The 26194-nt window shown below is 46.3% G+C and overlaps 1 protein-coding gene across 1 annotated transcript in view; it reads right to left on the reverse strand.

Annotated features, from left to right (window-relative positions):
* The window catches only part of LOC309545945 (protein argonaute-3), a 268246-nt gene extending 242669 nt beyond the window's left edge, over positions 1-25577 (reverse strand). The window contains exon 1 of the mRNA XM_082245395.1: positions 24635-25577. Within this exon, the coding sequence (XP_082101521.1) occupies positions 24635-24653 (19 nt within the window). The 5' untranslated portion in view covers positions 24654-25577. The remainder of the gene's footprint in view (positions 1-24634) is intronic.
* Positions 25578-26194: the final 617 nt, after the last annotated feature.

Here is a 26194-nt window from a genome sequence, read left to right on the forward strand (position 1 = left end):
GTCGTCTTGGAGGTGTGTTTGGGGTTGTTATGTTGGGCTACTGCCCTGCGGCCCAGACTCCGAATGGAGGGGGGGGGGGGAATCATGCTCTGCTTCAGTATATCACAGTACATGTCGGCATTCATGGTTCCTTCAATGAACTTTAGCTTCCCAGTGCCGGCAGCACTTATGCAGCACCAGACTATGACAGTCCCATCACCATGCTTGACTGTAGGCAAGACACACTTGTCTTTGTACTCCTCACCTGGTTGCCGCCACACACGCTCGACACTATCTGAACCAAATAAGTTTATCTTGGTCTTCTCAGACCACAGGACATGGTTCCAGTAATCCACGTCCTTAGTCCAGGGGTTGACAAATTTTCTTTGAATCTAGGAGCCAGCTAAAAAAGTTAGGAGCCAGTGAAAGAAAGAAAGAAATGGAAAGAAAGAAATGGAAAGAAGAGAAAAGATAAAGAGGAGAGGGAGGTAGAGAAGGGGAGATGGGGGGGGGGGGTTAGGGGAAGGGGAGGGGGGTGAGAGAGAGAGAAGGAAAGAGAGGGGAGGGAGATAGAGGGTGGGAGAGAGTGAAAGTCTCAGGCAGATGTGTATATGTACAGTGAGGTCCCCTCAGCTCTATGGTGTGTACAGAAGAATTCTCCAGAAGTGTGGCACTCCCCCCACCTCCACCTTCCTCCTATATACTCAGAAAATGGCCTGCTCTGCTCCCCAACACCTGGCCAATAAAAGGTAAACTGTGCCCCCCAACTAATTGTAGGTGGTGCCCTTCCCTTAGCCACGGCAGGATGGGCTCAGTCTGCATTCCCACCTCCCCCAGGGGCTGAGGAAGTAGTGACACACAGGCAGGCTGGAGCAGTGGGATGGGGAGTGGCTGACACATGAAATTCTGTGCAGAGCCCAGACCTGGTGCACCATTTCCCCGCCTCACACACCGCTCAGCCGCGGACCCAGCACTCTTACCTGATGTCAGATGGATGTGTGCCGGGTGAACGCAACGAGAAGGGCTAACAGTGGCAGAAGTCGAGCAGTGTGTCCTTTGGATGTGCTGAAAGTGGAGAAGAGGCAGCCAGTTCTGATTGGTCAGCGCCGTCCATGTGGACGGTGCTGACCAATTAAAATGCTTTGTCAGGACACAGAATTATGGATAGGAGCCGCAGGGATTTCAAATCTCTGCATCACAGAGCGGCGTCCCGATGCCCGACAGCAGATAGCTGAAATCCTAGGCGCCCGGACTCAGTTTCTAGTCGCCAATGCGACCTGGCGCCCGGGAATTGTCGAGCCCTGCCTTAGTCTGCTTGTCTTCAGCAAACTGTTTGCAGGCTTTCTTGTGCATCATCTTTAGAATAGGCTTCCTTCTGGGACAACAGCAATGAAGAGCAATTTGATGCAGTGTGCGGCCTATGGTCTGAGCACTGACAGGGTGACCCCTTCAACTTCTGCAGCTATGCTGGCAGCACTCATACGTCTATTTTACAAAGACAACCTCTGCAAATGCGCTGAGCATGTGCGCTCAACTTCTTTGGTCGACCATGGCGAGGCCTGAACTGAGTGGAACCTGTCCTGTTAAACTGTTGTATGGTCTTGGCCACCGTGCTGCAGCTCAGTTTCAGGGTCTTGGCAGTCTTCTTAAAGCCTAGGCCATCTTGATGAAGAGCAACAAATTTTTTCAGATCCTCAGAAAGTTCTTTGCCATGAGGTGCCATGCTGAACTTCCAGTGACCAGTATTAGAGCATGAGAGCGATAACACCAAATTTAACACACCTGCGACCCTGTAAAACTAAAAAAAAGTCACATGACACCGGGGAGAGAAAATGGATAACTGGCCTGATTTGGACATTTTCACTTAGGAGTGTACTCACTTTTGTTGCCAGCGGTTCAGACATGAATGGCTGTGTGTGGAGTTATTTTGAGGGGACAGCAAACGTACACTGTTATACAAGCTGTACAATCACTACTTTACATTGTACCAAAGTGTCATTTCTTCAGTGTTGTCTTTTGTGAGATACTGTATATACATATACACTTACTGCTCAAAAAAATTAAAAGGTACACTTTTTAATCAGAGTATAGCATCAAGTCAAACTCCTGGGATATTGGTGTTAATGAAATTAACCGGTGCTCTAGAAGGGCAACAATGGAACAACCTCAAAACAGGAATGGGTTTACAGGTGGATGCAACGGACATTTTTTCTGACTGTTTTTCACTAGTGTTACATTTGGTTAGGGTCAGTGTCACTACTGGTAGCATGAGGTGATACCTGGACCCTATCGAGGTTGCACAGGCAGTCCAACTCTGCCAGGATGGCACATCAATTCGTACCATTGCCAGGTTTGCGGTGTCTCCCAGCAAAGTCTTAAGAGCATAGAGATTCCAAGAGACAGGTAGTTACTCTAGTAGAGCTGGACAGGGCCGTAGAAGGTCCTTAACCCATCAGCAGGGCCAATATCTGCTCCTTTGTGCAAGGAGGAACAGGATGAGCTCTGCCAGAGCCCTACAAAATGACCTCCAGCAGGCCACTGATGTGAAGGTCTCTGACCAAACAATCAGAAACCGACTTCATGAGCAGGGCTTTGTGCTCAGTGCCCGACACCGTGGAGCTCGACTGGCATTTGCCATTGAACACCAGAATTAGCAGGTCCGCCACTGGTGCCCTTTGCTTTTTACATAAGAGAGCAGATTAACCCTGAGCACATGCGACAGACGTAAAAAGGTCTGGAGAAGCCTTGGAAAATGTTATGCTGCCTGTAACATCGTTCAGCATGACCGGTTTGGTGGTTGGTCAGTGATGGTCTGGAGAGGCATATCAATGGAGGGACACACAGACCTCTACAGGCCAGGCAATGGCACCCTGACTGCCATTCGATATCAGGATGAAATCTTTGGACCCATTGTCAGACCCTATGCTGGTGCAGTGGGTCCTGGGTTTCTCCTGGTGCATGACAATTCCCGATCTTATGTGGCAAGAGTACACCGCTTGTTCCTGGAGGTCGAAGAAATTGATACCATTGAATGGCCCCCACGCTCGCCTGACATAAATCCAATAGAACACCTCTGAGACATTATGTTTGTCCATCTGCTGCCGGCAGGTTTCGCCTCAGTCTATTTAGGAGCTCAGTGATGTCCTGGTCCAGATCTGGGAGGAAATACCCCAGGACACCATCCGTCGTTTCATTAGGAGCATGCCTCGACTTTGTCAGGCATACATACAAGCAACACGGGGGGGGCATACAAACTATTGAGTACTACTTTGAGTTGCTGCAATGAAATTTCAGCAAAATGGACTAGCCTGCTGCATCATTTTTCACTTAGATTTTGAAGGGGGGGGGGGTCTCAATTCAGCCCTCTGTAGGTTGATAAATTTCATTTCCATCACATTACCCAGTCCATATCAGTATAGATATCCAGCATTAAATTTTTCCCCAATGAGATCTGATGTGTTTTCAAAGCATTCCTTTAATTTTTTTGAGCAGTGTGTGCAATTTATATATATATATATATATATATATATATATATATATTATATATATATATAATATATATATATATACACACACACACACACACACATACATATATATACATATACACACACACATTATAATATATATATATATATATATATATATATATATATATATATACACATACACATACATACACATACATATACACATACATACATACATACATACATACATACATACACACACAGTGGGTACGGAAAGTATTTAGACCCCCTTAAATTTTTCACTCTTTGTTATATTGCAGCCATTTGCTAAAATCATTTAAGTTCATTCTTCTTCCTCATGAATGTACACACAGCTCCCCATATTGACGGAAAAACACAGAATTGTTGACATTGTTGCAGATTTATTAAAAAAGAAAAACTGAAATATCACATGGTCCTAAGTATTCAGACCCTTTGCTGTGACACTCATATTTTTAACTCAGGTGCTTTCCATTTCTTCTGATCATCCTTGAGATGGTTCTACACCTTCATTTGAGTCCAGCTGTGTTTGATTATACTGATTGGACTTGATTAGGAAAGCCACACACCTGTCTATATAAGACCTTCCAGATCACAATGCATGTCAGAGCAAATGAGAATCATGAGGTCAAAGGAACTGCCTGAAGAGCTCAGAGACAGAATTGTGGCAAGGCAGAGATCTGGCCAAGGTTACAAAAAGATTTCTGCTGCACTTAAGGTTCCTAAGAGCACAGTGGCCTCCATAATCCTCAAATGGAAGACATTTGGGACGACCAGAACCCTTCCTAGAGCTGGCCGGCCGGCCAAACTGAGCTATCGGGGGAGAAGAGCCTTGGTGAGAGAGGTAAAGAAAAACCCAAAGATCACTGTGGCTGAGCTCCAGAGATGCAGTCAGGAGATGGGAGAAAGTTGTAGAAAGTCAACCATCACTGCAGCCCTCCACCAGTCGGGGCTTTATGGCAGAGTGGCCCGACGGAAGCCTCTCCTCAGTGTAAGACACATGAAAGCCCGCATGGACTGAAGGACTCCAAGATGGTGAAAAATAAGATTCTCTGGTCTGATGAGACCAAAATAGAACTTTTTGGCCTTAATTCTAAGCAGTATGTGTGGAGAAAACCAGGCACTGCTCATCACCTGTCCAATACAGTCCCAACAGTGAAGCATGGTGGTGGCAGCATCATGCTGTGGGGGTGTTTTTCAGCTGCAGGGACAGGACGACTGGTTGCAATCGAGGGAAAGATGAATGCGGCCAAGTACAGGGATATCCTGGACAAAAACCTTCTCCAGAGTGCTCTGGACCTCAGACTGGGCCGAAGGTTTACCTTCCAACAAGACAATGACCCTAAGCACACAGCTAAAATAACAAAGGAGTGGCTTCACAACAACTCCGTGACTGTTCTTGAATGGCCCAGCCAGAGCCCTGACTTAAACCCAATTGAGCATCTCTGGATAGACCTAAAAATGGCTGTCCACCAACGTTTACCATCCAACCTGACAGAACTGGAGAGGATCTGCAAGGAGGAATGGCAGAGGATCCCCAAATCCAGGTGTGAAAGACTTGTTGCATCTTTCCCAAAAAGACTCCTGGCTGTATTAGATCAAAAGGGGGCTTCTACTAAATACTGAGCAAAGGGTCTGAATACTTAGGACCATGTGATATTTCAGTTTTTCTTTTTTAATAAATCTGCAACAATGTCAACAATTCTGTGTTTTTCTGTCAGTATGGGGTGCTATGTGTACATTCATGAGGAAGAAGAATGAACTTAAATGATTTTAGCAAATGGCTGCAATATAAAGAGTGAAAAATTTAAGGGGGTCTGAATACTTTCCGTACCCACTGTATATATACACACATACATACATACATACATACATATTATATTGAACAAAAATTACACAAAAGGGGGGAAATTATAATTTATAAAATTATACACAAAAGGGTTTAGGCTCGGTTTCCACTGCTGCGGCTACAGAGTCACGCTACTTCTAGCGCGACTCTGTAGTGTTCACTTGTTCGCGGCTTTCAGTGAGACTTGTCCCTCATTATAAAAAGGGAAGTCGCACTGAAGTCGGCCCAAAAGTAGTGCACAAACTACTTTTCAAGTCGCCGCAACTCAAGTCACGGCAGTGAAAACGAGCCAAATAGAAATGAATGGCTTTTGACTTGCTGTGCGACTTGACATGTGTCAAGTCGCACAGCAAGTCGCAATAGTGGAAACCGAGCCTTAAAGGGTATACACAAAGTTCAAAGTGACAAAGTTTGCAGCACAACATATACTGTGCATAGTTGGGAACCAGCATATAATAAAATGGCATCACTCCATATTGTCAGAAATATAATACTGTAAATGCAATGAATGCACCCAAGGATAAGGACAGCTCGAGAGGCGGACCAGGTAACAAGTCTGGATATAAGGAAGTGCCGTAGAAAACACCAGCTCTTCAAATGCTCAAAGCATAACGTTACAGAAATGGAGTCACAATGAGGGCAAACAAAGTTACCATAAGTCCAGGGGAGGCTACAAAAGCGTCATCTGCGCAAGGCACCTGGACAGCCAAATGAGCACACAAGAATAGGACAGATTTGGAGAGCAAAGCAACTAAAAAACAACAAAACCCGGGAAAAGTAGGTAGGAGCAGTGCGCAGATCAACATTAGGAGGACTAAACCCAGGTGCAGGAGGTCAACTCCGCATACATATGATAGGTAGCACTAGCAAATGACAAACAAACAGGAGTACCCTTCGACTGGTCACATAGCAGGTTGTGGTATAAAAAGCATCCGGTGGATGGTACAAGGGTAGGCAGGAGAGGTGGAGGGAAGGCAAAAGAGACTAGGTCCCTGTTTGCCCAGAACTATAATAAATCCAGGCCGCCCAAATAGAGTAAAACCTTTAATATTCATCTTTACATTTGGCTATCCATTCCTCAGCCTCCATTAGATAAGTGACCAACCTCACCCAGTCCGACCTTCCCGGAACTTGAGGTTTATTCCAGTGTATTGGAATTAAACATCTAGTTGCGTTGAGGAGGTGGGGCAATACACACTTCCTATAATTGCTGAGAGGGATGGAAGGAACATGCAATAGAAAATGAATTGGCAACTCAGAAACTTCAATATTTAGAATAAGATTAACCCCTTTAGGCCTAAGCCTTTATCTGACACTTGTTGCTTACAAGTTAAAAATCAGTATTTTTTTTTAATAGAAAATTACTTTGAACCCCCACACATTACAAGTATTTCTTTAGCAAAGACCCTAGAGAAAAAAAATGGCGATTGTTGCAATATTTTATGTCACACTGTAATTGCGCAGCAGTCTTTCAAATGCTAATTTTTGGAAGAAATACACTTTCATGAATTAAAAAAAAAAAAAAAACAAAACCGTAAAGTTAGCCCAATTTTTTTCTTTAATGTAAAAATTATGTTACACCAAGTAAATAGATACCCAACATGTCATGCATTAAAATTGTGCACATTCATGGAATAGCCACAAACTACGGTACTTTAAAAAAAAAAAAAAGAAAAAATCTCCATAGATGGCGCTTTAAAATCTTTTTAATGGTTACCCGTTTAGAGTTACAGATGAGGTTAGTGCTAAAAATATTGCTCTCACTCCAACAATCATAGCGATACCTCACATGTGTGGTTTGAACATGGTTTACATTTGCGGGCGCGACTAGCGTATGCATTCCCTTCTGCGCACGAGCATGGGGCAATTTCCATTTTTGTTTCTTATTGTATTTTTTTTTTTTTTTAAAGACTTTTTTTTTCTGTCACAAGGAATGTAAACATCCCTTGTGACAGCAATAGGCAGTGACATACACTCTTTATGGAGGGATCTGGGGGTCTATACGACCCTAAACTCCTCTACACTTAAAAGCATTCAAAACGCCAAGTTTGGCTGTTTTGATCACCGTCTTTTTTTAAATCTGGCGCTTTTGAGGCTACAGTAACTGGAAGTGATGTCATGACATTGCTTACGGGTTTCTACATCGGAGACCCGATTAAAGCTGAATCCAGCTTTGTTTGGCAGCCGGGGACATGCCGGCTGATCACTCTAGTCTCTCGGTGGGACGGGAGACTGTCCCCTCCTGCTGCTTGCGACAATGGCTGTCGACTGTCCACTCAAAAAAAAAAAAAAAAAAACAGCTGCAGGTATCACCCCGGTACAACCCCTTGAAGGCGAAGGATGCATATTTGCATTAAGTCAGCGTTAAGGGGTTAATTTGTGATTTAATATATCAGACCAGAAGAGACGAAGCTTGGGGCACTCCCACCAAATATGTAGAAAAGTGCCACGTTGTCCACAGTCCAACAGGCGTCAGACTGCGAGAGGGCACCATATTTTGAAAGAGGCATCGCCAATTTAGAGGGCACCATATTTTGGATAGGTTTTATTACTTTTGGATATAACAAGGAAGTCTTTAAGACAGGGGTCTTCAAACTATGGCTCTCCAGTTATTCAGGAACTACAATTCCCATCATGCCTGCGATTGTCAGAATTTTACAATGCCTCATGGGATGTGTAGTTCTGCAACAGCTGCAGGGCCATAGTTTGAGGACCCCTGCTTTAACCACTTTACCGCTGAGTACCATAGTACTACTGCGGCAAAGTGGCTCGTTATCGTCTGACGACGTAGACCTACGTCGCCAGACTCCTCCCCCTGTAGGCGGCACGCTCCCGCTGTTTTCATTCACAGCGGGAGTCGGGCCAGGGGAGGAGCAGCGGCGATCGCCGCTGCTCTGCCCCGATTGTCGGGGAATCCAGTGTGGAGATCCGCCCGCCTGTGTAAACAGAGCGGGCGGATCTCCTAAGTGACAGGGAGTGACAGATCGGAGTGTTCAGCATAGCTGAACATCCGATCTGTCCCTGGCTCACTCAGTCACCTCCCCCCCCACACGTTAGTAAGCACCAGGCATACATTAACCCCTCCCTCTCCAATAAAATTAACCCCTTCCCTGCCAGTGTCATTTTTATAGTAACAGTGCATATTTATAGCACTGATTACTGCAGTAATGTCACTGGTACCCCCAAAAGTGTCAAAAATGTCAGTCAAGGGTCCGATCTGTCCGCCGCAATGTCGCAGTCCCGCAAAAAAAAACAAAAAAAAAAAAAAAAAAAAAAAAAAAAAAATCGCAGATCGCCGCCATTACGCGTTAAAAAACACCAAAAATGACAGAAATCTTTCCCATAGTTAGTAAACGCAATAACTTTTGCGCAAACCAATCAAAATATGCTTATTGCGATTTTTTTTTACCAAACATGGGTAGCAGAAAACAAATTGGCCAAAAATTTAAAAAAACAATTGGTTTTTACATCTTTTTTGGGGGGAATTTCATATAAAAAAAAATGTTAAAAATATTGTTATTTTTTCTAAATAAACGCTCTTTTTTTGTTTATAGCGCAAAAAGTAAAAATCGCACAGGTGATCAAATACCACCAAAAGAAAGCTCTGTTTGTAGGTGTAGCGGGGTTAAACATGCCTAAAGACACTGTTTGATATGTGGGAAGGAACTAGGCTCCCTCTAGTGGTAGCTGCATGGAATTTCCTGGGCTGTGTCTTCCTTTTCACAAGATGAAGAAACTACATCTCCCAGGCTGCTTTGCAAGATCCAGGAACTAGGCTCCCTCTAGTGGTAGCTGCATGGAATTTCCCGGGCTGTGACTTCCTTTTCACAAGATGAAGAAACTACATCTCCCAGGCTGCTTTGCAAGATCCAGGGTGCACGGCTGCACCGCACGGCACTATGGGGGAGGTTATTTAAAGGGGAGAGAAGCGCGCGAAGGGGGGGGCCTTTCTGCGCTGGACTCTGAGGAACCAGCGAGCGAGAGTGAAGGACTGACACTGGATATTGGGCCAGAGCCTTTTAGCCTGGAGGGACGACGTGGAACCGTCCCATCTCAAGCACGAGGCACATTCCTGGAGGTCATACTGCTGTTTGCCGAGACCGGAAGTCATCCGCCAGAAGGACCCCGCGCGGCTGGCATATAGCCAAAGGACTGAGACCGCAGTGGAAGCGCGCGAAGGAGAAACTTCTGTTGGTGAGAGGGCACATGCCCAATAACTGACTTTATCTGCTGAAGAGACAGTTTTATCTACAGATAGCGGTAGCGCAGCAGGAGGTGATAAAACCCCGGGGTTTATCACCATACTCTCTCAGGAGACTCATAGACAAACAATAAGGTCGGTAAAGGAGTCGCCAGAGGCTTATCTCTCTCGCAGAAGTTATTGCTCAGTTACGCAGACACCCTGCGGTGACAACTAACAGCTCGTTGTTTTTTCTTTCTTGATCTTTATTCCTAATCTGGATTACAAATGAGCTCTATTCAATAACCTTGCTAGCGAAGATCAACAAGAAAGAAGAGAACTCTGGGGGAGGGACTCAGATAGGCCCACCTACCTGGTACTGTGTCTAGCCTTAATGCAGGAGGAGTGTGGGGGTATTCTTTTACCTTTTTTTAAAGCTGTTTTAAATAACCTTTTATGGACTTGTGTTGTATTGTATTGTATCTCCCCTATTCAATTTGATACATAGTAAACTAAGTTTGGTTAATTACAATCTTGTGCGTTGTTCCATTGTGTCACCCAGAAGGACTACTATTCAAGAAGGTAACAAGGTATTGTTGCATAGTGAAGTATTGTATTCCAACCTGTGTATCTATTTGATAGTCCAGTCCTATTCTGGGTCAGTTGTGCCTGAGGAGGGATCGAGCCAATTTGATTGGGTTGTTAGGCAGGGTGTAGACCCAATAATATAATCAGCAGCTCCTGCGGGGGTGGTGCTACACGTGGGGGCTCGTCCGGGATTTCTACAGTCCTGCAATACAACCCTCTCAGCCATAGAATTCCCTCCCACGCAGAAATGGATCCTGTCGCTGCTGCTGAGTGGTGCAAGGAAGAGAATGTCATAGTGGAAAATGGCCTGGTGGTTGAAATCAAGGGAGAAGCCTGGACTGAAGAAAAGCTCCTCCCTGTTTTGAGGGCACTATCCACAGACAGGAAATTTTGGGTGATTGACATGAAAACTGACACCACTGTCCCACACACGTATGCACTGTGTGAGTGGAGGAAGGGGGTCCCTGATTATTTCAACGGAAACAGTGTAAAAACTACTGACCAAACAGAACTTTTCCTGATACATCCAGGAGTTCCTATTGCGGGTCCCTCATCCACCACCCCTGGGGTATCCAGCCAAGAAAAAGGTGTCCAAGAAGGGCATCCTGAGTCATCACCTTTGTCGACTTTTAGCTCAGAACTGTGTGCTGTTCTTGGGGAGATTGTGGCAAAATGTAGTAGGGACTCCTCGAGCTATTTGATGACTGGATATAGGAAGCTCCGGACATTCTCTGGGAAACAGCCTGTGCCTTCAGCAGAAGATGGGTTCGAAGAGTGGTTAGATACCGCCACTCAGGCTTTGGAGGAATGGGAGGTACCAGAACAGCACAAGAAGCAGAGAATCACAGAGAGTTTAAGGGGACCTGCATTAGAGGCTGTACGTAATCTAAAGCTTAGCAAGAAGAACTGCACTGCACAGGATTATTTGGACATTCTGCAAGATGTGTTTGGTCGGACGGAGAACGCGGCTGAACTTCTCTACCAGTTGGACCACTGTTATCAAGAAGAGGGGGAGAAGTTGTCCGAATTCATTAAACGTCTGGATAGGATTATCCACCAGATTCTGTTAAAGAAAGGAATAGACCACCGGAAAATAGATGAGACTCGTGCACGACAGGTTCTGAAAGGGGCTCAACCTTTAGATCCCATTGCCATACTGTTACGAACTCGTCGAGATGGCGGCATTCTAGAATACCCCGATCTGATTCGAATGGTCAGAGAGGAAGAGGTTATGTTGGACAACAAGAAGAAAAGTCGGCAGTTTGACTCAACTGCCCGGGTTGGAGTGATAAGTGTGGAAGAGGGTGACTCTCAAGTTGAACTCCTAAAGACCCAAGTGTCTCAGTTGATAGAAATGGTGTCCATCCTGACTGGTCAGGTATCCACTCTACCCAAGGGGAGTATATCGGAGAGGCCAGATGAACCTGTTAGTCTCAGCACAGATCCAGAGCCACGGCCTGCAAGATTGTTAACTTGTTTCAACTGCGGGGGAGTTGGGCATGTTAGAAGGGTATGTCCCAGCTCAGGAAATGCTGCCGCGAAACCTCGCGAGCCAGCGGGAAACTTCAGGACACCGGTGAAGGAGTCAACCGGGTGTCCGCCAGTCTTAAGGGACTCCAGAAGTGGTGCAGGATCAGGGAAACTGAGTCAGGGGGTCAGACCCAAATATAATACCCCCAGTTCTAGACTCCGGGTTACTGAGGGAAGGAAAGTCAATGCACACCGGGTTCAGCGGGGGCCCAGATCAAGGAAGAAAAAGGAGAAGAGGGCCAGGGTACAGAGAACTGAATCAGACAACCAGGCTACATCAAGAGAATTCCCAACTAACTTGGTCGGGCCCTCCCCAGTGGTCTCGGTTCAGGTGGAAGGAATTTACACAAGAGCCCTCCTTGACACAGGGGCCCAGGTGACTCTTTTGTATAGAGACTTCTATGATAAATATCTTACCCATCTACCTTTGCAGAAGTTGGAAGATCTGGAGATATGGGGTATTGGGACCCAAAGTTTTCCCTATGACGGGTATCTGCCAATCAAGTTGACCTTTGATCCATCAGTGGCTGGTGAAGCGGAAACCTTCGACACCTTAGCGGTGGTCTGTCCTCGTCCACCAGGGGCCAACAAAAGCTCTCTCATCGTAGGAACAAACACTGACCTGGTAAGGCGCCTTCTGATACAACTGGTCCAGGGACAAGATGCTCAGGCGCCAAGGATCCATCCCATGCTACGGCAGGCCTACCAACGATTAGTGTTGGAGCAAGAGACCCCCGCAGAAGGAGTTGGACGACTCTGGAAGCTGGATAGAGCAGAAAAGGTCTTACAGCCAGGAGAGGTGGCCTGTTTTAAGGCTTCTGTTAAACTCACATGGCAACAGCCGGGTCCCTTCATTATCTTTGAATCAGGTCAAAAGGAGAGACAGAGAGGGATAGAAGTGATCCCTGAGGTGATCCCTTTGAAGGTGTTACAGGAAAACCGTGGAAGGGTTTTAGTGAGTGTCAGAAACACCTCTATTACACCAGTGAAGGTACCGGCCAGAGTGCTCCTGGGCCAAGTCAACCCGGCTACCCCAGTTGCCCCCATTGATTTCAAAGAAAAGGAACAGGGTGAAGCGGTTATAGAGGAGCTTTGCTCTGGAAACGCTGCCCTCCCGCCGGAATGGGTGAAGAGGGCCAAGGCACAACTTGCTCGATGTAGGGAAATATTCTCTAAGGACGAGTTTGACGTGGGATGTGCCAGGAGCGCCACTCATAAGATCCGCCTGAGTGAGGACAAGCCTTTCAGGGAGAGAGTCCGGCGAGTCCCCTTAGGTGACTTAGAAGATCTACGTCAACAGCTGGCAGAGCTCAAAAAGATCGGGATTATCCGAGAATCCAGGAGCCCGTATGCTTCCCCGATAGTGGTAGTCCGGAAGAAAAATGGATCTTTGAGGCTTTGTATCGACTACCGAACGCTGAACAGAAGAACCATCCCAGACCAGTATACCACTCCTCGAATCGAAGATGCCCTACAGAGTCTGTCAGGGGCGAAGTGGTTCAGTGTGATGGACTTAAAGAGTGGGTATTATCAGATCCCCATGCACCCTGAAGATCGGGAGAAAACAGCCTTCATCACCCCTGTGGGGTTCTTTGAGTTCAATCGCATGCCTCAGGGGTTGTCCGGGGCCCCTGCTACCTTCCAAAGGCTGATGGAGAGGACCGTTGGAGATATGAATTTGATAGAGGTACTGGTATACTTGGATGATGTTATCGTGTTTGGCAGAACTTTAGAAGAACATGAGGAGAGGTTGGAAAAGGTCTTGAAGAGGCTACATGAAGAAGGTCTGAAACTTTCTCCTGAGAAGTGCCAATTCTATCAGTCCTCGGTCCATTACCTGGGCCATATCGTGTCTGAAGAAGGGGTGGCCACTGACCCGGACAAGCTGGATGCTGTTGCTTCCTGGCCGAGACCCACAAATGTGACCGAACTCCGGTCATTCTTGGGCTTTTGCTCCTATTACAGGAGGTTTGTGGAGGGGTTCGCCCAGATTGCCCGACCCCTAAATGAGCTCCTGAAGAATGAAGAAGATGATGTCCCTGAGTTGGTAAAGCCGGCGAAGTCCACCATAGGCCCCCGGAAGGCTAAGGAATCCATCCAGGATCAGTGGACCCCGGAATGCGAAGGGGCCTTTGTCCAGCTGAAGGAAACCCTAACCACTGCCCCTGTGTTGGCCTATGCGGACCCCACAAAACCATATGAACTGCATGTTGATGCCAGCCGAGATGGGCTGGGGGGGGTACTTTATCAGGAGCATGAGGGTCATCTGCGACCTGTTGCCTATGTGAGCAGAAGCCTACTGCCTGCTGAAAGGAATTATCCTACTCACAAACTTGAATTCTTGGCCTTGAAGTGGGCAGTGGTTGACAAATTGAAAGACTACCTGTACGGAGCTGAATTCATTGTCAAGACAGATAATAATCCCCTCACCTATCTGTTGACTACGGCCAAGCTGGATGCAACAGGACATCGATGGTTGGCTGCCCTCTCTAGCTTCAATTTTAGCCTGAAGTATCGGCCAGGAATCGGAAATAGGGATGCAGATGCCCTATCCAGAAGGTTGCATGTTCCACAGGAACCTGCGGAAGAATGGACTCATTTGGCTCCAGAAGGGGTGCGTGCCCTATATCAGGGAACTGAATTTCGATCCCGAGGAGGGTCAAGAGCAGAAGAGATTGGGGTTTCGGCTATCGGAGTACCCAAATGCTACTGCCAGGTGACCCAAGTTGAAGGGGAGGGTTTGCCCCGGCTGTCCAAAAGGGACTTGCGGAAGGAGCAGTTGGAAGACCCTTTGGGAAAACTTCTCTTGGAAGCCCTGGAGATCCAGAGCCCTGAGTTGCTTCTAACTGACTCCCCTCAGGGGGCCCGTCTGTTGCATAGAGAGTGGACCCGGTTACAGATCAGAGAAGGAGTGGCCTACCGGAGAGGTCCATCTGAAGATCTGGAGGAGAAGTGGCAACTGTTCTTACCAGCTAAGTACAGAGAGGGAGTTCTGGCCGCTCTTCATGATAATCATGGCCATCTGGGGCCCGAAAGAACCTTTCAGCTTGTCAGGGACAGGTTCTACTGGCCTTGTATGAGGGCCGAAGTTGAAGGATACTGTCATTCTTGTGTCCGGTGTATACAGAGGAAGACTCTGCCACGTCAAGCAGCCCCAATGGGCCATCTACAAAGTCAGGGACCCATGGAGCTGGTGTGCATTGATTTCCTTTGCTTAGAGCCTGATCCGAGTGGCCAGGGGAATGTCCTTGTGGTAACAGACCATTTTACCAGATATGCTCAAGCATTCCCAACAAGGGATCAGAAGGCCTCAACGGTAGCCAAAGTTCTTGTAGAGAAGTTCTTTGTACATTATGGGTTACCACAACGCCTCCATTCTGATCAGGGAAGGGACTTTGAAAGCAGACTGATCAAGAGACTGTTAGATATGTTAGGCATTCAAAAGACTAGAACCACTCCCTACCATCCACAGGGGGATGCCCAGCCTGAACGATTTAACAGGACTCTTTTGGATATGTTGGGGACTTTGAGCTCAGAGAAGAAACAGCATTGGGGCAAGCACGTAGCTGCCATTGTGCATGCCTACAACAGCACTGTCAGTGATGCTACTGGATATTCCCCTTATCGGCTGATGTTTGGAAGGGAGGCTCGGTTGCCAGTGGATTTGGCCTTTGGCATTTCGCCTGATCATACCTCTTCAGCATCGCATAGAGGATATGTGGACCGACTGCGGAAGAGTCTGAAAGCGGCCTATGACAAGGCTCAGGCCACATCTGATCAACGTGGACTGCGGAATAAAAAAATTTTCGACCTAAAAGTTCGGATCCATGACCTGCAACCAGGGGACAGGGTTTTGTTGAGAAACTTGGGTGTCCCGGGAAAACACAAGTTGGCAGACCGCTGGAAGTCCCAACCTTATGTTATCTGCAAGCAACTGCCAAACCTTCCTGTGTACCAAATTCGGCCTGAAGGAAGTGTGGGTCCATTGAAGGCTTGGCATCGGAACCATTTGCTGCCTCTTTCTGAAGCGGTTCGTATGCCCCCTGTGGAAGACTTGTCAGAGGCCCCTTCGACTTCTCGCCGGTCCAGACCAGTTACCAGATCTCAGACGACGCTCCCAGATGAGGGAGAGGGAAGTTCTCCATCTGAAGATTTGGAAGATGAAGAGGAGGTACCCGACTGGTTGTGGTCATCTCAGTTGCCAGAACCCACACCTGCCTCCCTGTCTTCATCTGACTTGGCTGATAGAGGAGCCCTTCGGGCAGAAGCCCCTGAATTCATACCCTTTCATATGCTTCCAGAAGAAGCAGCTGAGGATGAAGGTTCTGAGGAGGAGGTTGCACCCTTCTCTGAAGAACTGACCTCTCTTGAACCATCAGGTTCCTCTGGGTTGGAACATGAGGAGGGGGACATTGAAGAATCCTCAGAAGTGCCTGATCCTAGCACCTCTGAGAGCATGCCTCCACGGGAACAGAGGGAAAGGAGAGTCATTCACCCACCTAAGAGACTGACCTATGATCAATTGGGTGAATGTTCGGAAGAAGCTGTTTTTACCTCCAAAAGATCTCCTGACCAGCCTAGTTCCTCCACTGTAGATTTGGTGGGGGACAACCCTAGCTCACCCCCAGGCACAACTGTGCAAGCCACCCAAGTTTTGGGGGGTCTGTGAGAGATCATGAGAACAAAGTATTGAAGTAGAAAACGTTTGCATTTAAGTTTGTACATAAGGATATTGGGTTTGGCCATTATAATAAGCACAGTTTTTGATGTTCACAATTTGGTTTACTTTGTGAGTTAATGTTTGCGCACATTTTGTTGCTCTGACCTCACTATATGTTTTTTTTTCTTTCTCACCTTTTGATGTTTTTTTTTTCAACACAAACTTTAAGATGTAAGTGTTTAAGAAATTGCAAAGGCACAAGTGCTTTTTAAAGGAGCACTATATAAAAGCACTAGAAATCAGCACTATATTAACACTGTAGAAATCACTTATTTGGTTATTAATTGCACTTTATCGTTTTACTGTTGCACTGCTATTAGAATACAAAATTGGATATATTCAGATTGACTTATTTCAGCAAAATGTTAATGTTTTTGTTGTATAATGCCAACTTATGCACTAGGGTACATACTGTTGACCTCTTTGGGGACCAAAGTTTCTCAAGTGGGGGGAGTGTGTAGCGGGGTTAAACATGCCTAAAGACACTGTTTGATATGTGGGAAGGAACTAGGCTCCCTCTAGTGGTAGCTGCATGGAATTTCCTGGGCTGTGACTTCCTTTTCACAAGATGAAGAAACTACATCTCCCAGGCTGCTTTGCAAGATCCAGGAACTAGGCTCCCTCTAGTGGTAGCTGCATGGAATTTCCCGGGCTGTGACTTCCTTTTCACAAGATGAAGAAACTACATCTCCCAGGCTGCTTTGCAAGATCCAGGGTGCACGGCTGCACCGCACGGCACTATGGGGGAGGTTATTTAAAGGGGAGAGAAGCGCGCGAAGGGGGGGGCCTTTCTGCGCTGGACTCTGAGGAACCAGCGAGCGAGAGTGAAGGACTGACACTGGATATTGGGCCAGAGCCTTTTAGCCTGGAGGGACGACGTGGAACCGTCCCATCTCAAGCACGAGGCACATTCCTGGAGGTCATACTGCTGTTTGCCGAGACCGGAAGTCATCCGCCAGAAGGACCCCGCGCGGCTGGCATATAGCCAAAGGACTGAGACCGCAGTGGAAGCGCGCGAAGGAGAAACTTCTGTTGGTGAGAGGGCACATGCCCAATAACTGACTTTATCTGCTGAAGAGACAGTTTTATCTACAGATAGCGGTAGCGCAGCAGGAGGTGATAAAACCCCGGGGTTTATCACCATACTCTCTCAGGAGACTCATAGACAAACAATAAGGTCGGTAAAGGAGTCGCCAGAGGCTTATCTCTCTCGCAGAAGTTATTGCTCAGTTACGCAGACACCCTGCGGTGACAACTAACAGCTCGTTGTTTTTTCTTTCTTGATCTTTATTCCTAATCTGGATTACAAATGAGCTCTATTCAATAACCTTGCTAGCGAAGATCAACAAGAAAGAAGAGAACTCTGGGGGAGGGACTCAGATAGGCCCACCTACCTGGTACTGTGTCTAGCCTTAATGCAGGAGGAGTGTGGGGGTATTCTTTTACCTTTTTTTAAAGCTGTTTTAAATAACCTTTTATGGACTTGTGTTGTATTGTATTGTATCTCCCCTATTCAATTTGATACATAGTAAACTAAGTTTGGTTAATTACAATCTTGTGCGTTGTTCCATTGTGTCACCCAGAAGGACTACTATTCAAGAAGGTAACAAGGTATTGTTGCATAGTGAAGTATTGTATTCCAACCTGTGTATCTATTTGATAGTCCAGTCCTATTCTGGGTCAGTTGTGCCTGAGGAGGGATCGAGCCAATTTGATTGGGTTGTTAGGCAGGGTGTAGACCCAATAATATAATCAGCAGCTCCTGCGGGGGTGGTGCTACATAGGAAAAAAAGGACGTAAATTTCGTTTGGGTACGGCGTTGCATGACCGCGCAATTGTCAGTTAAATTCGCACAGCGCCGAATCGCAAAAAGTGGCCCCGGACGTAAGACAGCAAAATGCTCTAGTAGTAAAGTGGTTAAAACCTGTGGCAAAAGTTTTGCCAATGTGGAGATTTCCACTTCCTTCCTATTCTGCAGACACAATGGAAAGCGAGAGGGAAAGGATCCAATTTCCTCTATATTTCTATTGCTGGGACAACCCTTACTTTTCATTTTGCTAACCATGGTCATGAGAATCACCTATGTCCCTTTCACACAAAGGGTCCTATCGGGTCCGCCTGTAAGTTTTTAAGGCAAACCTGACCAGGCCCTCCACTTACCCCTATAGACCAGCAGGTGTAAACCTTCTCCTTCCGTTTGATCCATCCCCCTCTGTGTAGGCAGATCAAATTTGAGGGCAGTTGGGTCTAAACAGACAGCAGAATCACGTTACACCCAACCGCCCATAGAGTAGAGTGGGTTCGGACACCTGTTATGCGCCCACTTTTCTCCAACTAACAGGGGATCGGCAGACAGATTCCCCTGCTGATATAATTGGAGATGATACAGTGGGAAAGGGCCTTTTAGTTTCAAAACCGCTAAGAACAGCAGCTCTGCTGCACTATAATTGTCAAAACTAACAGGTTGTAGGAACAGATGGAAGAAGCTGGGGTGCAAAGTAGGGATGCACAAAAATCATTTTTTTAAGACAGAGTACGAGTACTGATACTTTTAAGTACTTGTCGATACCAATTACTGATATCTATCATCTAGAAAGAGTAGGTAGAGGGGTGGTTTAGGAGGTAGTGGGGGGTGGATAAGTGAGGGCAGTGTGGAATAGGGGTTGAGGGATGGGGTGGTTGGGATGCAGCTTCTCATGCAGGTGGATCCTCTGGAGTTGGGAGCCTGGGACCAGCAGAGCACTGCCGATACATCTGGTCAAATCCTCCTGGGCAACTGGGCTAGGGGGAACCCAAGGTACTGCAGGCGGGGACTCCAAAATTCTGTGCACCAATGAGCCAGTTCCCCACTGTGCAGCTATTTAAAAATAAAAAATAAAACTTTTCCGGGTCCCCTATGTTCAGTGGGTGCCGGGGAACAGAAAAGCGGACTATTTAAGCACTTTCGGGTTTAGGCAGATTAAATCGGCAGCGGTGCTCCAAACCGGCCCCAGTGACGAGACCAGCCTTCACTGTAATTGCGTAAAATGCTGCTGCGGTTTAATCTAGTGCTTAAATAGTCCGCTTTCTGTCCCCCCGACACGCACTAAACATGATGACCCAGAGACGTTTTTTTTTTTTTTAAATAGCTGCACAGCAGGATTAGTTTATTGGTACACAGAATTTTGTGGGAAGAGTCCCCACCCACTCTTCCTCAAGCCCCCCCCCCCCCCACTTAGTTTGCAGAGCCAGGTCAGGACAGGAGGGCTGGAGGCTGGTTTGGTATGAGTGGTGGGGGTGGAGATAGGGGCAGAATTGACAGCTGGCGGGAGGAGAGGAGGCAGGGAGGGGAATCCCAAGGACGGACAGCTGAAATGAGCATTTGCACGTTTACCGATACTCCTGCAAATGCTTAGTATCATTGCAACCCTAGTGCAAAGTATTTTTTGTTTCTGTGCAATTTTCATTTTCCTTTTTTCTGTTTTTACCTAATGCTTTTAAATTGCACTGCAGTACAACAGAACATACCATTTAAAAAGATATTTTGTGTTTTTTTTTTTTTTCCCCAGAACTAAAGCCAAAGGACATAAGGCTATTTGACGTTGAAACTGCATTAAATAGCCCAGAACAACAAGCTCTTAACAGGTAATGTTACAACATTGTAAGAAACACTGATTTGCACTCTCTAGCTGTCCTAATCACCAGTGTCACCAGGAATAAGAGACAGAATAAATCCACAAATTGTAAACCATTGACGCCGACCTCACACAAACATGCAACACCACTAGACAAGACTTTTTTTCCGTGGGTTCGCATATTTGCGCCTCTCTGTGTGGTGAGAGCGTGCCGCATGGTATGCTCCCAGTACAGTGACCGGGGTCTCAACGAGAGCCCCAGGTGACGCGAACGCGAGAATCCGGGTCACCTGATCACTGATTGGCTATCATGATTTTTTAATTCTGTGTTTTAGGTGGGATAAAATATATATAAAAAAAAAAAAAAATTGCGCACGACAGATTCTGGGCTATACTACGGGTACAAACAAGAACTAACACACATGTGGTATCACTGTGATCGTCAGGAGCAGGAGAACCTATTTTGGATTGTTCCTTGGTGATGATTATGGTGATAGTAGTAGTAGCTACAAACAGCTACATTTTAATATTTTTTTTTTTACCATTTTGGGCAAATTTTTCTATGATGAAAAAAAAAAAAAAAAACTCAAGTAGATATCCATTACCATTTACCATCAAATAAAAGCCCAATTTGTCCTGAAAAAAAAAAAAAAAAAAACACAAGGCATAAGCCACCTGGATGCGAGGGGGTTAAAGTTGCCACCAGAAAAGAAAAAGAAGGGAATTGTTTCAGTGGGAAAAACTGTTCCTATGACAACGCTCTAAGAGGGGATTTTTTAAAAGTTCATATTGGAAAGATACCCTCCAACTTTCGGTCCAGTCTACAGGAAAGGAAGTAAAGAGAAATCTCCCAAATGGGACACAGATGGCAAAAAAAAAAAAAAAAATACTATCAGTAAATTTAATCCTCTACCCCAACCAAAATGAAAGAAAGTACCGGTATATAGGTTTTGGATTTAGATCTACTTTTAATAATAAATTATCTTTTAGTGGTGTTACATCTGTATTTAAGGTGTAACATGTTACTATTAAGCACCCCCTACCAATACCAGAGGTTAAGGGATCCTATCCCTACACCTGCTGTCAAATTTTAACCCTATGCCAACCTGCCGCAGTACATATACTGCAACGGGGCGGCTGCAACAGGCACAGTGACGTACCCGTACGACGCTGCTGATTTATAGGTTTGCCCATGTGCACACGCCTTTACTCCCTACTCCCCTGCAATTTGTCACAGCAGAAGAATGTCAGCTAATCCTGGATAATGATTCAAGGCTGGGGCCTGCTGATTGGCTGTGTCGAATCATAGCCCAGAGCCCAGTGTTGACAATTAACACAGGTCTCTGTATAGAGGAAACAATTTTTTCTTTATTTTCCCAACAAAGCGAACAGTAAGAAGCAGCACACATTGCACATTGTTAGGCACACAAATAACCCCTTCCCAGCCAGTGTCATTAGTACAGTGACAGTGTATATTATTAGCACTGATCACTGTATTAGTGTCACTGGAGATGTTAGGGACAGTTAGTCAGTCAGTGTCAGATTTCCTACCGCATCAGTCGCATTTATATATCACTCATCACCACCATTACTAGTTTCAAAAATTAAATAAAAATTCCAGTATATATACCATAGTTTGTAGACATTATAACTTTCACATAAGCCAATCAATATTCACTTATTGGGATTTTTTTGTTTTTACCAAGACAAAAAATAAAAACCCAGTGGTTATCAAATACCACCAAGAAAAAGCTCCATTTGTGTGAAAAATAAATGACACATTTTGTTTGGGTACAGTGTTGCACGACTGCACAATTACCAGTTAAAATAGCACAGTATTAAATAGTAAAAAATGGCCAGGTCATGAAGGGAGTAAAATCTTCTGGAGCTTAAGTGGTTCAAAACAGCATGGCTGCGAGTGGCTGCGCCCACATAGGCATGTAATGTACTCGGCGGAATCTGTAAATGAAGAAACTACAAGTCTCATCTTCCACTGCGGCACACGGCATGAAGCTCTCAATGGACTGCAAGGGTGCTGATGAGCACCCACATAGTCCAATTACTCCTCCTCCGGCTTTTTAAATGAAAGCCCATACTGAGGTACGGGCAAAAATCTGGAGAGAGTGTACAGGAACCTGACACTGCACATTCAATCCACTGATTGCAGATGCAATGCTCTGCAGGCTCCTGAGAAAAATAAATAATAAATGTACTTTTTTTTCCTCTGCAAAAACATGCTCATTTATATATTTTTTTTTTAAAAGATGAACTTACCATTTAACCAATCCCTGCACTATTATTTAAGCGGAGCTCCGCCCAAAAGGGGAAGCTCTGCTTATCTGCCTCCTCCCCCCCTCCATTGCCACATTTGGCACCTTTGGGGGGGGGGGGCAGCATGTACCTGGTTTTGACAGGTACCCACTCCCACTTCCAGCTCAGTTCAGTGTGGCTCTTCCTCTTTCCCCTGCAGCTGGCCTAATTAAAGAGCGCAGCGTGCTTTGCGCAGTAGGGAACCGGCTGTGATGCCGCAGGGCTTCCCTGCCTGTTTCCCTTAGTGGAGATGATGGCCGCAGCACTCAATAGCTGATTGACAAATCAGCTCGGATTAAGACACCGCTGGATTCCAGGACAGGTAAGTGTCCTAATATTAAAAGTCAGCAGTTACAGTATTTGTAGCTGCTGTCTTAATTTTTTCTGCAGAAGCCTGGAACTCCACTTAGGCCCCTTTCACACTTGTGCGACTTGTCCTGCGATTTGGGACTGCAAAGCCTCATTACAAGTCTTTCGCCATCACCGTTCATATCTGTAGGACTTCAAGTTGCAACGACTTCAAAGTAGTCCCTGCACTACTTTTGGCCGATGTTAATGCATTTTGAAGTAAAAGACATAGGCATTGCTTCAAGCCGCGGCAACAGAATCACGTGACTTAAGTCGCACAAGTGTGAAAGGGGTCTTAAGCTTACTTTTTTTGTTTTTTAACATAGCACATTTTCAACAATTTGTAAACAACTTTTGAATGCTATAGCGCAATCAAGTTTATCGTATAAAAAGTGGAAAAAGAAGTATTGGTTGAACTAGATGGACTTGTGTCCTTTTTCAACCTGTGTAAGGCTCGGTTTCCACTATTGCGACTTGTTGTGCGACTTGACACATGTCAAGTCGCATAACAAATCAAAAGCCATTCACTCCAATTTGGCCCGTTCTAACTGCTGTGACTTGAAAAGTAGTTTGTGCACTACTTTTGGGCTGACTTCAGTGCGACTTCCTTCTATAATGAGGGACAAGTCGCACTGAAAGCCGCAAACAAGCTTACACTACAAAGTCCCGCTAGAAGTAGCACGACTTTGTAGCCGCACTAGTGGAAACGGAGCCTAACACTGCCCTACTTCACACAATACACAGAAGGTGATGTGTGTGAGATCAGGTGGCTAACAAGTTAAAGCGGAGTTCCACCAAAAAGAGGAACTTCTGCTTACATGCTTCCTCCCCCTCTCCGTTTCCACATTTGGCACCTTTCGGGGGGGTACCTGTTTTGGACAGGTACCCTTCCCCACTTCCGGGAGACATCGCTGTGGTGCCATCCCTTGGAAGCTCGGCCCCCTACTTTTTCCTCTACCGACAGGCAAATTACAAGGCGCAGTGCGCATGCACAGTAGGGAACCAAAAGGCTTCACTGCCGGGTTCCTTTACCCTAAATGGCGGCGGCAGCAGCACCCGAGAGCCGATATAAAAATCAGCTTTGGGAGCCAACAACGCGGGAAACCTGGACACGAAAGTTCTAATATGCAAAAGTCAGCAGCAACAGTATTTGTAGCTGCTTCCAATTATTTCATGGGGGGGGGGGCGGAACTCCTCTTTAACAAGCCTTTAGCTGACCTCTGACCATCTGAACGTCCCCATATTTCTACCTTAAAAAGTTCATTCAATAGTAGATTATCTCAAAGGCATATTCTAAATTGGATAAAACAAGGCTCTTAGTTAGAATATATACTTAAAGTGGAGCTCCACTAACCCCTTTTCAAAAATTAAGACCCCATTCACACTAGCGCCTGACAAGTCGCGGTGGGTCACCTGCCATTGATTAGCACAGGACCCGTTCTAATAGGAGCGACACAAGTCGCTCCGACTTAGAAAAAGGGTCCTGTACTACTTTGGGGCGACCTCGAGGCGACTTGCATTGACTTCACAGGTCGCCCCAGCAAGTCGCGTCGCCCCTGTCTGAACGGGGTTTAAAAGTCGGCAGCTACAAATACTGTAGCTGCTGACTTTTAACATTAGGACACTTACCTGTCCAGGGGTCCCGGGATGTCTTCACCCCAGCTGATTTTGCAATCGGCTCTTGGGTGCTGCCGCCACCATTCCTTGTAAGAGAAACATTGCGGCTTCACAGCCGGTTGCCTACTTCTGAATGGCCCAGCAGCGGTAGAAGGAGGCCCCAACATCTGCAGCGAGGTTTACCGGAACTGGGGACGGGCACCTGCCAAAAACAGGTACCTGCTCCCCCCCAAAAAAAGTTACCAAATATGGCAGCGGAGGATGAAGCAAACCAGCAGAGCTTCCCCTTTTAGGTGGAGCTCCACTTTAAGATCTTACAAAGTAGCCAAAACTAGTAGTGATGAAATCATTCCAAAACTAGATTACCAGTAGCAGATCTACCAATGATACCTGTGGTGCCGATTTCCATTCATGGAGGTCAGTGTCTTGCTGTCCTGAATCTGCGGAGCCCAGTCTGGGGTGGGGAGAAGGGCTGGAAGAGCCTTGCTCCACTGGCCTTTCTGGCACGTGGCTTTTGATTGGTCCCCGGCACTTAGGGAAAATCTGCCTACTCAAGCTGGTTGCCAGTAGCTCACTGCACAAAATGGCACTCCTGCTCTAAAACACAGGCACTAGAAAAATAGCTGATTGGCTACACAGTAGTTTGGAAATCTCTCTTCTGATTGGCTGGTGTATCAAATCTTCACCCGGAATTGATGAGAGGTCCTCTGATTGGTTGACTTTTAGTCACACCTGTACTCCAAGATGAAAAGGTGTAAGGTGCAGCAATTGGCTGGAATGAGGGTGTGGTGGGGGTAGGAGAAGGTCTAGCAGCTGACTGGCCCGTTGCCTTGGAGATGGCTGAGTCACCTCCTGGTCCTCATCTCTCCCCAGCTGTTCTGTGACAGGAATGTCGCTCGTTGATTGGCTGTCCAGTGATCCCGCCCCCGGCTCCTCGCTCCTGCACTCTCCCAGGCTATTGGTAGATAGTTTTACCAGTTCTCGGTTTCATCCAGCTGTGGCAATTAGGTGTCAGGATGAAAGTCGGGCCGTGATTGGCTGCTCTTCCCCTCCACCACCTGAGCGGAGTAAGAGGAGCCGAGCTGTGATTGGCCGTCACTTGCAGATGGCGGTCCTGTATCGGAGAGTGAAGACGGCGCCCACGGAAGCCTGTGAAGGACCCGCTTTGGTTCCACGTCAGCTCGTGCTCTTCACTTCACTGTCGGTGATGGAACACAAGCCGCCGGCAGCGCCTGGTGCTCCAGCTTCCTTCACAACTGAGGAGGAGTTAGACCCTGACGGTTCCCACCCCCAAACCCCCTCCCCCGGAAACCGGACACAGCGTCAAAAAAAAAAAAAAAAAAACCCTCTTCTCTGCCAGGAACACTTTCCTACTGGTACTAAAGCGTCTACTACACGTCACTTCCGGCTACAGAAAACTTGGGAGGCCTAGGTTAGACACCAGCCGCTCCACATGCCCGCCCTCAAGCGTCACAGACGGGCTGCGACTGCGCGTGCGCAAGAGGCCCCGTCTACTTGGAGTTGCACGGCGCATGTGCGAGATCAGCCGGGTCTCCTCTCCGTTAGCCGAGTCTGTGTCTGGGAGAAGAGAACTACTCCAGTTTTCTCTATTCCCACCATTTCGTTTTACATGGTCACAGACACAGGTGGTCTTACCTCTATTCCTGTTCTAGTGACAACAGTAACTTTATTTTATTTTAACCTCTTCAAGCCTAAGTCTTTTCAGACACTTGTTGCTTACAAGTTAAAATCAGTGTTTTTTTTGCTACAAAATGATATAGAACCCTCAAATATTATATATAGATATATATATATATATATATATATATATATTATTTTTTTTTATTTTTTAGCAGAGACCCTAGAGAATAAAATGGTTATCTTTGCAATTTTTTATGTCACAGTGTATTTGCGTAGCATTTTTTCAAATGCAATTTTTTTTGAAGAAAT

This window comes from Pelophylax lessonae (genome assembly GCF_965119305.1).
Source record: "Pelophylax lessonae genome assembly, chromosome: 2".
NCBI classification, from domain to species: domain Eukaryota; kingdom Metazoa; phylum Chordata; class Amphibia; order Anura; family Ranidae; genus Pelophylax; species Pelophylax lessonae.